The sequence below is a fragment of the Telopea speciosissima genome, chromosome 6, assembly GCF_018873765.1.
Source record: "Telopea speciosissima isolate NSW1024214 ecotype Mountain lineage chromosome 6, Tspe_v1, whole genome shotgun sequence".
Classification (NCBI taxonomy): domain Eukaryota; kingdom Viridiplantae; phylum Streptophyta; class Magnoliopsida; order Proteales; family Proteaceae; genus Telopea; species Telopea speciosissima.
In genome coordinates this window covers 47,016,225-47,027,863 of record NC_057921.1, presented here as the reverse complement: position 1 = coordinate 47,027,863, position 11,639 = coordinate 47,016,225, and the positions used below count along the sequence as shown (strand labels likewise).

At 36.6% G+C, this 11,639-nt stretch overlaps 1 protein-coding gene across 1 annotated transcript; it reads right to left on the bottom strand.

The window, feature by feature from the left end:
* Positions 1-1,824: 1,824 nt before the first annotated feature.
* LOC122664643 lies at positions 1,825-11,140 on the bottom strand. The gene is made up of 3 exons (XM_043860555.1): positions 10,761-11,140; positions 9,908-10,038; positions 1,825-2,827 (listed from the first exon to the last, which is right to left on the bottom strand). The coding sequence occupies exons 1-3, from the start codon at positions 10,902-10,904 to the stop codon at positions 2,038-2,040; spliced, it is 1,065 nt and encodes a 354-aa protein (XP_043716490.1). The 5' UTR covers positions 10,905-11,140; the 3' UTR covers positions 1,825-2,037.
* Positions 11,141-11,639: the final 499 nt, after the last annotated feature.

Genomic DNA, 11,639 nt, shown 5'->3' with positions numbered 1-11,639 from the left:
AAACTCCTTAAAGTGATTTTTACCGATAATTTGGCTATTTAAGTTCAGGGGAAAAAACTGCACAATATCAACGTGGATAATTTTGCTAGTTAAGGGAAAAGTACAACACTAATGTGTAGATGCTTGCGCCTCACATCCCACACATGAAATGTGGATCCCACACCTTCTCTCCTCATTTAATGTCCATCTCTATTGGATAATTTGTAACCAATAGATTAAATGCAATTAAAACATAAATGTCATACACAAGAGTACATAAATGTATTAAATCAGTAGAAATTCAAAACAATGCTAAGGATAATGTTGTACTTTCTTACATTAGATCAAAGGTAATATCGAATTATTTCTAGGCATTAGCACACCTCAAAAGGAAACTCTAGGTGCACATAATAAGTCTACAATACCAAGTATTGATGATGGCTATTCCAATCTTTGAATGGATAAAAGTACTCTCTTGATAATTTATTTTGAAAATTTCATTGACTATCTTAACCATATAGTCTACCATTTTTTCAATTATATTTTTAAGATGGGGAAAAGAATGGTACCTGATTACGTGCGGCGCACGGTCTCTACACCTACACATACGGTCACGCAAAATAACCATCGCACTCCCATAGAAAGGTGAAAATCCCTTAAGGTGCCGCACCCCTATAGAAAGGTGGAAATCTCTTAAGGTGCAACGGTCATTTTGCACAATCCTGTGTCTAGGCGCAAGAGCCACACACTGCGCACAATCAGGTAGAGTCTCTTTCCATTTAAGATATAGGGTTGGTGCACCAATTCTATCCATTGGAACGATAAAGGACCATCTGATTTAAGTCATCTATTGTCTTTTAGAGTTAATTTAATCAGATTATTCGCTGTTAGTGAATCTTTTCGGTCCTCGTCCAAATATCGATCAAGATTGACTCGCTAATTGCATCATATGATATGCTTTTAGGCAAAACTTACCACATCAGTCAAGGGTGATAAAAGTACTACCATCCAAAGTTGGTGCACTAACACAACCATGCAATGCGGTAGATAAAAGTACTACCCTGCAAAAGATAAAAGTATATGGGTAATTCACCAAGAGAAACCATGTCTGAAGTTTTTATGGAAAACAAAAACAAAAAAGATAAAAGAAAATTTTCCCTAAAATGATTTTTGCCAATAATTTTGCTTTTTATATTAAAGGGACAAAGAACCGCACAACACCAGTATGCAGATACCTGTCTCACATTCCACCCAAGGATCCCACACCCTCTCTCATTAAATGTCCACCTCTATTGGATAATTTGTAACTGCCTTGTCTACAGGGTCAATCCACTTAACTACAGTGCTTCTCTTTAGATCAAGAGAAATGAGTCTAAAGCTGTGTTTAGTATGCATTCGAGATCGATTTCACATTCTTGGCTGAACGTATCTGTGACGATCTAAGGATTAACTCCTGCAGGCAATGTTGCAAAATAACACACTATATCAAATAAAAATAAAAATAAAAAAGAGCTACGAGTTCAATATAAAAGAAATTTGTGTACAAAATAAATAAATAAATAATATTATGAAAGAGCTGAAAATTTGTAGTATGATACATCATCCCCTATGAAATTTCCAATCTCTAGAATTGTAACTGATCATAAGTGTTTAAGAGGGCACTGACAACTTTTAACTTATATTACAACTATTATCTTGTATGACAAAAACCCATAAGTGTTTAAGAAGGCACTAGATTTGAACTTCTCCTTTCTCTTTTTTTGAACTTCCACTAAACAATACTATAATCACTTGATACCTCTTCTCCATCTCCAGCACCTCTCAAGCATTTTTCTAACTTGGACAGACCAGGCAATCATAAGATGGTTCATCTTTCAATCGCAGGAGCATGATGTCTTATTTGACTCTCTATCACTTTCCTTTCCTTAAATATCCCCTTCTGGAGCTATATACTGTATGTTCTCCCTTGCTTGATGGAAGGCTAGGCTCAGGGTTTTGGTTGTATCATTTAATGAGTAAAAAATAAATCAGATTTCAAGAACGTGCAATGTGACTGTACTAATCAAGAGCAGCTTTATTTCTTCTACCAGTAATTGGCTTTGGCAAGCCATCAAATATTGGTCTGGCAATGGCAGCCGCTGAAAAAGCCTGTAAGTCTGACTTTAAATTCCACTTCGAAGTTGGCCATATGAATGAAGAGTTATTGTTGTCCTGCTCCTGGAAGCTGGGTGTGCTTGACGATTTCCGTACTCCAGAAAACCCATCAGCTATGACAGAGTCACCCAGACGCACAGGAACTGGGCTCAACCAACCTGATTCAACATCAGCTGCAAGATTTGTTCGGCTTGCAGATTTTGGCCTCAGAGCCAGACCCCTTCCAGATGTTGTTGAAAACCCACTGCCACCACTGGTATCCTCCTTCAATAACATTTCTGGGGTGCGAGGAGAGTTATTTTCAGCTTTCTGCCGCCTGCGGACATACTTATCATTTGATCTGTAAACCTCATGATCCCCGGCTCCAACATTAGGCACATCCGACAGCTCACCATTCTCAGGAAAGAAACCATTAACTAAACTCCTTGACTTCCGATGGCGTCCTGGAAATGGATCAGAAAATGGTGAGGATTTGGGTAGTTCATCTTCCAAGTAGCGAGCTCTGTCTGTTTTGTAAACTGCCATCTCTGTTTCTGCTTCGCTATTATTACTTGAATGTTTAAGCCCATAGTAGCCCTGTAAAGTGTTCATGGCTGGAGAAACCTTGTGTTGAGCAGATTTCAACCTTAGTGCCTGGATAGATTCCAACACATCAGAATGCCGGCGAGATGGAGTTTGTCCAGTATTTTTCTGTCTACAAAAAGTAAACATAAGCCACTATGAAGCCTTCATCATAATCCAATTCAAAGTGAGAATCATTCCAAAGGAAATATATCAGGAAATAACAATTAAAATAGCTAGTTTTGGAGTTGACAGAAGCTGTCCGAGATGGGATTATTATGGCTCAAAATTTGTCCCAATATACATTATCCCAAGGCATTAAACACCAAATTCAACATAGTTTTGTTTGAACAAGTATCTTTCAAAAACAAGACCTTGAGAAAGTGTCGTCACACCATTGGTGGAAGTGATTATCCTAGTTGAAGCATTATTCTCCTGCTCGATATAAAGGGCTAAATCAATTCAATAACCAGCCAGATATACTGCGAACAGATTAACCAACGAAAGGGAGAAAGAGATCAAAGATCAGCGAATGTGACCAATTTTCAGCCATGTTGAACAATCTGTGTGATACTCTCATGTCAGATTCAAGCCGTCTGTTTTGTTTAGAACTATCTTCATATGATTAAAATATACTTATAGCCCTTACTATTATACATGTCCATACATACATTAGTATAAGCTAACCAAAATACAAAATGTCTACACAGATGAAGCAACAAAAACACCTCAGGAAATTTCCAAAATATATGACAATAAAATGCAGCATATCAAATCACTGGTTCAGTTTACTATTTTCTAGGCCACCTCTGACAACTAAGTATTCAATGCATGGGAAAAAGATATTCTAAGTCAATGCTTCATTAGGTTTACTCTACCACTCACATGTTAATAGATAAATTGGCAATTGTTGATTGTCATGATCTTCAATTGAGACCATATGGACCCAATGATACAAATATAAATACAACAATAAATGTGACTAACAGGAGCTGAAAGAAGGATCTGTTACATTGATTCATTATAAGAATTATTAGCTTCAAAAAAAAGATAAGCTACTTCTGCCTTACAGAATACAAACATCAATGGATAAGATCCATAATTTCGATAATAATAATCAAAATGGTAATTTGGATTTTGGACCCTTAATAGTTTCAAGCTCTGATAAGGAACTAAACAGTAGCACAGGGAAAATCGTTTTATCAAAACCATCATAATTAAGCAAAATTGGATCTTGGTGCAGGTTCATTTTTATCTCTTTATGCATGTAGTAGGGCTCGATCCTAGTATGACCGCAAATAGAGTTGTTTGGAGGACAAGGACCCGTGTAGCCGACCCCTTGTAGGGGAATGTTCCTAGGATGCTGCTTTGACTTTTCCCTTTACTTATGTTCTATTCTTCTTCCTTTTACTTCTTTTTACTTCTCTTATTTATTTTACTGTTGTAGCATCTATCGGATCCATATAGCCGACCCCATTTAGTTGGGATAAGGTTATGGCTGTTGTTGTATGAAAGAGTTCCGAGATTAAATGTGAACCCTACAAAATTAAACTGAAATTGGAAGGAAAAATAATTTAACAATATCCTCGTCATTGATATGTAGAACACTAAAGAACTGAAAGAAATTTGAATGCCAGTAGGGGTGAATCCATCATGATTGCATAAACTAAAACAGCTGATAAACAAATAAATATTACCAGAAAAAAAAAGTATGCACATGTTGCAGAATAGAAAACAAAAATGCACAAAAAAAATGGCTGAAAGCATGGCATGATCACAAGTTACACTTAACTTTAGACATTAATCTGGTGCACCCCTTGTAGATCTTATTTTTGATCTCATAATTAGGCCATTACCAGTAAAAACACTTAAAACAAAAGCCCATAACCAAGTACTAGCAAAGTAAGTCCCATTTTTGGAATAACCCTGCATTACAAAGCTGTCGTTTTCTTTATTCTAACCATAACAGGATCCTCCCATATTACCAAATCCTGAGCTTCATTAGCTATATAAGTATATAGAGAACTCCAAGATAAACAAGAGAAAATTGGTGTTCAACTACAGGAGCATGCCTCTACTATTCAACAACTACATGAAGCTGTTGTTAAGCTTACAGAACAACCTGCCTTACATCAGGAAACACTCAATCAGAATCTAGCTACGTTGATACGGATAGACAAGTGGGATGAAGCAAGATCGTCCACATTAGTAGTGAGGTCAGGTGCACTTTGAATTAACAATACACAAGTGAGGCAATGGGCAAAACCAACAATGCCACAAGACATCACTCAACTGTTTTCCAACAGAGACTATGACATCAAGGTCAACGTTCCAGGATTCGGAGAGATGGGACCCGAGGTTTTCTTGACTATTAACCAAAGTCAAAAGGAATTTTGGCAACAAATCCTTTCCGGATGGTCGAGCTCATCCTCACCAAATTCACAGGAAAAGCTTGTTGATGGTGGGATGCTCTTCAGTCTAGATTCATTCAAAGACTTGGACCCGTCACCAATTGGGAGGTCATGGAGCATATATACTCAATGAGAAGTACATCCCTCTTCTAATTATGAGAAGGTACTCTTTCACAAGCTAGTGAAATTTAACCGAGGCAACAAAGACATGGATACCTACACCTTAAAGTTCCACAAGTTGTCCTCCAGATGTAGGCTTCAAAAGATGGATCAGCAAAGGTTGTAATGATACATTAGTGGCTTGCTTACATAAATCAAATTAGAGCTTGCCAAAGGAGACTACAGATCAGCAGATGTGGCAGCCAATTATGCAAAAGACAGCAAAAGAAATGTACAACTATATGAATAAATGATCAAGACATCTTCAGCTTATAAGCCAACACCGAAGACTGAAGAACACAATTTTGAGAACAAGAAGGTTGAAGAAAAGAAGCCATGGAGCAACAAAAGAAATGACTGGTTGAAGAATGTAGTATGTCTTAATTGTAGAGAAAAGTCATTTTAGCAATAAATTTCCACAAAAGACTCGTTCTTTGGATGTAGTTGAGACACTTTCGGAAGATAAGAACTAGAAGGATGCAGAATGTTATGATGGTTATCCTCCTAATCTAGATAGACCCAACCATGATCCAATAACTAGTTGAAACCTACTTAGCTAATTTGACTACCTACCTTTTCCAATGGACTGGAGGAGAGAGCTTCCTCTATCCGATAAAAGGAAATTTTACTTCAGGATGAGCAATAAACTGTAGTCCATACCTCTGTTAGTTAAAACGGGAACGGCAAAAAAACAACGTTTGGTACAGACATGTTTTAAACGGCTCAAAACATCAATGGAACAGTCAAAAAAAGGTCAAACATTTCGAAAATGGCAAAAAAAGGGAAAATGGACAGTACGGGTTTTAAACATTTTGATTTGAAAAATACGATACTGAAAAAAGGGCAATATATACACAAAAAGAAGGGGGGGAAAATCAAGTTATTTAACACTCACATCGATTTAGAACATAATTTCAATTCATTTTTCTCGGTGAATATTGAACTTCTTATAATGGATGTTGGGTTAGTGCTCAAAATAGCATGTAACTGACTTGCATGCACGCCATTGTAGATAGTTTAATGTAATATTTATGTTATACATTCCCTAATTTAAAGTACATAATTATACTTTGATTCTCAGATTAATTGAAGTATTGGTGTCTCTTGTTGAAAATTTCTTCTCAATTAGAATACATGTACCTTTACTGATTTTGTGTGAAACGATGTACAAGTAAAATGATTTTAGTCCTGCATCAATGAGATCTGGAAGGGAGAGGACAAGGGTGGGCTTTAAAAGGAGAAGTGTATTGTTACAATGTAAAACACAACTTGAAAAGCAAAGCTGATAGCTGTCTTTTTCAAGAAAGTTGTCTGCTTTTAATGTGGGTGGTGAGTTGTAGTTTTTCCAAATATTTAATACTTTTTTTCCATGTTTCCGTTTTTTTTTATTTTAAAAAAAAGGTCGTGAGCATTTTAAACGTGTTTTAATCGGATAGTCTTGTCGAACCCGTTTTTTGCCGACTCTTTGGCAATAAGACGGGAGTTCACATTTAAAACGGTAAAATATGGTATGGCCGTATTATACACGTTTTAAACGCGAATTAAAGCCATACAGCTGTTGATATTGGAGCAGAAGCCATCCTCATCTCAGCTGACTTAGTGCGTGAGCTTAACCTTGCATGGAAGAAGTTGTATAAAATGATCCACCTAAATGGTTTTGGACCTATAGTTAGAGAAAAGGCCAATGCTATTGTTCAACTTTATCTACAGTTTGGGCCACTTCACAATCAAGTACCTTGCCTAGTTAGTCCAATAAAAAATTCAACAGTCTCTTAGGGCAACCTTGGCAGAGGAAGGCTGGTATTCTCTATGAAGGTGCTCATAAAACCATCAAAGTGAACCAAGGAGGATGGACATGTTTGATGTTGCCTCATACTTTGACAGATATGCCACTAAGGCAACAATTTTCTCATCCAGTCACGAACAAGGTTATGCCACCCTCAGTATTGAGATAACTACATAGGTAACTTGGGTTTGAAGCCTAACTTGACAGAATAGAGTTCTTTCAAGAGAGGGAGAATTAATGTAGTTAGATTCAAGGGAATTGGAAGGGTGGTTTTAAGAGACGTAACGTATTGTATTGGAGAGACGAAAGATACGCTAGTTACGTATGGATATGGTTAAGAAACATATGGAAATGCTTAGGATATATGCAACATACAGTTTTGAAGCATAGAACACTATAAATAAATATTATGAAGAAAAAAAGAAAAACAAAGTACGACAAGACAAGTGTGTTCAATTGATTATATATATTAAGGATGAGGTTTCTTACATGTACTAATACCAAATTTTTTTAGATGTCATATTGGTACCATAAAGATACGATACGTATCAGTTAGTATCGGCGGATACAGAAGGATACTTAAAACCTTGGTTACATTAAATTGGTGGATCACTATGATTCCATATGGAGGCCTATGTGCAAGCTTGAGAGGCCCATAAGGTGCTTGTGGCAATCAATAGGCTAAAATTGAGTTTTGGGTAGTTATGATATAGGTTGAGCTTTTTATTTTATGCTCATTGTAATGGGCCTAAATTATAAGCCTGTAACATGGGGGTAAAATCGTTCACGAGATTAGTTGTTTATATATTTGAATTATATTAAGATACAAATTAGCTAGATAGAGTTATGTTTTGAGCCTATTACGTCATCAATGTGATAGTGAGAATAGGAGTCCTTTTGTGAGTTGAATTAGGAATTTAGAAATCTTATATATATATATATAGCCACATCACTTAAGGCTAGATTTGGTATGATTTTCAATTTTGGGTTGATTTCATGAAATAGTCAACAAATAGATTTTTGGTCAAGAAATTGAAATTGTTTTGGTTGTATTAATATGATATATTTCAAGAATAAAAAAAATCCATTTGATAGTTCAATTTCTGAGAATAGATTTTCTATATTCCTTTGGGAAGGGTGGTAGTGGTGGGGGCAGGGAAGGGGCTGGGAAGGTGGCGGTGGTGGTGGTGGCAGGTTAGTGGTGGTGGTGATCGTGGCATGAAGTGGTGGCGGTGGCTCTGGTGGCGAGGAAGTGGTGGCAATGGCGGTGGCGGTGGCGGTGGCGGTGGCGGTGGCATGGCGGTGGCGGTGGCAATGGGGCGGTGGTGGTGGGGCATGGTGGTGGTGAGACCATTAGGAGAAGAAGTGTAGTGTTTTATTTTTAACATGAAATTACTACTTTTCCCATCAAATTAACCATGTGCTCATTAAAGAGCGAGAGTGGAATCAGATGAAATAGAAATTCTGAAACAACTCCTCAGCTATTTCAGAATTTCTATTCCATTTGATTTTTATTTCACTGAAATAAGGTGAAAAAATCAAACCAAACAATTTCAGAGACCTCATGAAATTGAAATAGAAAGCATACCAAATCAGGCCTAAGCATGATTTGAAAAAGAACTCAGGAGTGACCATTCCCTCATCCGTTATTCTATTTGTCTTCTATTTCTTCTTCTTACTTCTTATCTCTTCTGATTCCACACCAGGCGGATACCCTGTTTTCTTGTCAAGTTTCAGCTTGTTTCTTTGATGCATATCTTTTCTAGTAGTTATAACTTGGTCTGAAATTCGGTGGTTGCACTTCTGTTAACATTCCCTCCTTGATTCTGATCTTTCTTTCCAATTTCACCTACACTACATAAATAAATTCAAGAACCTGCTCTGTTTTGGGTTTTGCTTGTAACCAACCCATTGCATCTTTTTTTTTCAGCTCTTGAAATATTATTTTCTGGTCTGGAAATCATCAACAGACCCAAGCAACTCTGTTGGTGAAATCTCAGTCTTTGATACTGTTTTGATATATAATTTACCATTCCTGTTTACCGTCTTCTTCACTAGTAAATACAGACCCAGAGGTGTGTTTGGTCATTTGTTAGAAACTGGCTATTACCTCAAAATTGCATTTATTTCTACTTTTCTGTCAAATTACTCAAATTTCTTTAATAAGACCTTGGTTATAGATGTTGTTCGACGCTTTGTGCTATTCTGGATTCTATCCTAGACTTTGAACCACAACAATTTGGTATCAGAGCCAAAGATTTATTGAACACCACCTGCAAAAAAAATAAGCTTTTAGGAGCTTATTTAGACGCTTGCACTTTGAAGTGATGACATTACAGCTAAGATCCAGAAATTGTCTCATGACAAATGCACTTAAAAAAATTTGTCTGAAGCAATGGGGACTCATTTTCAGAGTATCTTGAGTTTCTAGGGGTTATTTTCTATTCTTTTGTTCAAGATGGTCAAACTAAAGCTTCTCGTTTAGAATGTAAAGAACAGGGCATTGATGTTACAAGAGGACTTTGAAAATTCAGAAATGGCCCTTTTTCTACTTAATTTTCTAATTTTGTTAGTGTGGTTAGAAAATGTCATTTACCAGGGTTCACAGTTACAGATGGGGGTGGGGAAAGGGAACAAAACTTACTCACTCCTGAAACTATGCATAACAATTCAATGCATTACCAAGTCAGAAACCTTTGCATATTCACAGAGAAAGAGGAATATCACATATATACGGAGGCGGCATAGTAGGAAATAAGCAACATTCATTAAGAAATCATTATTAATGCCAAACCATGATTAATAAGTTAGAGAACATGAATAAGAAGTATAGAGTAGGAGAAAAACAAGAGCATACACTGGGGTAGCTGAACCATTTGCTAGACTTGTTGATGGTGGATGCCTTCCAGGTAATGGTATTTGTAGAGACTTGAGAGCAAACATTTGAAGATCTGTAACCAAGTTATTCATCCTTTTGATGTCTGCTACCTAACATCCCACAAACCAATTGTATTGAAAGAAAAGAAGAAGAAAAATAAACAAAAATAAAATAAACCACCAAACCATCTTAATAGAGCCTAACTTTAAAATTCAAACATCAAAAACTGCAAAAGAGGATGCATGAACTTGTACAAACGATTAACCTTAACCAATGTGCTTATAATGAGAAACAAGAGATGTGTGCTGCCTCACATTTCTATGCCGCAATCGATGTATGGACTCATTAATCAGAAGCTTCCACTTTATGGTACACCTTGGAGAGGAAACTCTGTAAACTATACTCATTGGATGAAAACCTAAACTGATGCTAAAGATTTTGCTCTTCCTCGCATTACCTTTTCACGTTATCTTATTATTAGTTTTGTTATTAAGATCTTAAAAACTATCAAAAAATTGTTCCAAAAGAAAGTATCTTTTCTAATAAGCTTCTTTTTGCATAAGGCTTGAATTCTTAAAATTGCATTCTTCTTCAGTATAGAAAATATTAACGTTAAAACCAAATATGAACAACAAGGACTTAAAAACGAGAAACAAATCGACCAGGTTGATCAATATACCAATGGTTTCTGTTCAAAGGTTGTGCTTCATCTATTTAGACAGTTTACAGAAAAAACCCAGATGAACTATATGTATAAGACACCAGAAAACAAAATGATTTGAACAATCAAACAGCACTAATTGGGTTTCCACCCAAGTTTTTGTCTTTTTACCTCGACACCATATTTGATCGCCACGCCTGCAAGAGTATCGAATTTAGACACATGATGTTCAATATAATTAACGCCACCGACGGAGGTTGAAGACGTCGACGAAGAAGAAGACGACACAGGGAACAAAAGCAAATTATTGGACATCGTCGTCTGATTGTTCTCCCTGCTTTCACACACTGGATCTAACGCAAACCGGTGATTTCCATTTCCACTGCCCACATTTTTATTGAACTACATCACTAATAATTTTCCTCAAGCCAAGAAAACCCTAAATCCTTCCAACCTAAAAGAACTCTCGTCATACCCTTACCTGTAACCCATCGAAAACCGAAGAATCTCAAAAGACTCACAAAATTTTCCCTCGTTTAGCACAGATCAGGAAATGCCGCACCAAAATCTTAAAAGAATTCACGAAAAAAACAACCGGTGAAAATCGCAGGATATGCGGAATTCGCAGTTAATAGTACCGTTTTGGTACGAAAAATCATGAGGAGAGGGATTAGAAGAACGAAACCCCAGAAAAGATCAGAGATGGAACGAATTGGGTTTCTTAGATCTCGGCACACCGTTATCAGATTTGGTTTTAGTCTTGTGTTCCAGTATAGAATTCTGCTTTGACGATGCTTCCTCTGTTCGTACCTCTATATTGATGGCAATAAAAACGAAAAAGAAAATTAAAGTTAAATCAATTAAAGCTTCTTTTTTTTTTCCTTTTTAATCATTAAAAATTAGGGGAAAATATAGGGACATCCCTCAACTATGGCCTGTTTTCATGTATACCCTTCATTTGTAAAATCTTTCAAACACACCCCCTCATCGATCGAAAGTAAGGAAATTAGTCCATCAAACTAACTGCCGTTAGATTTAAACGTTAATACT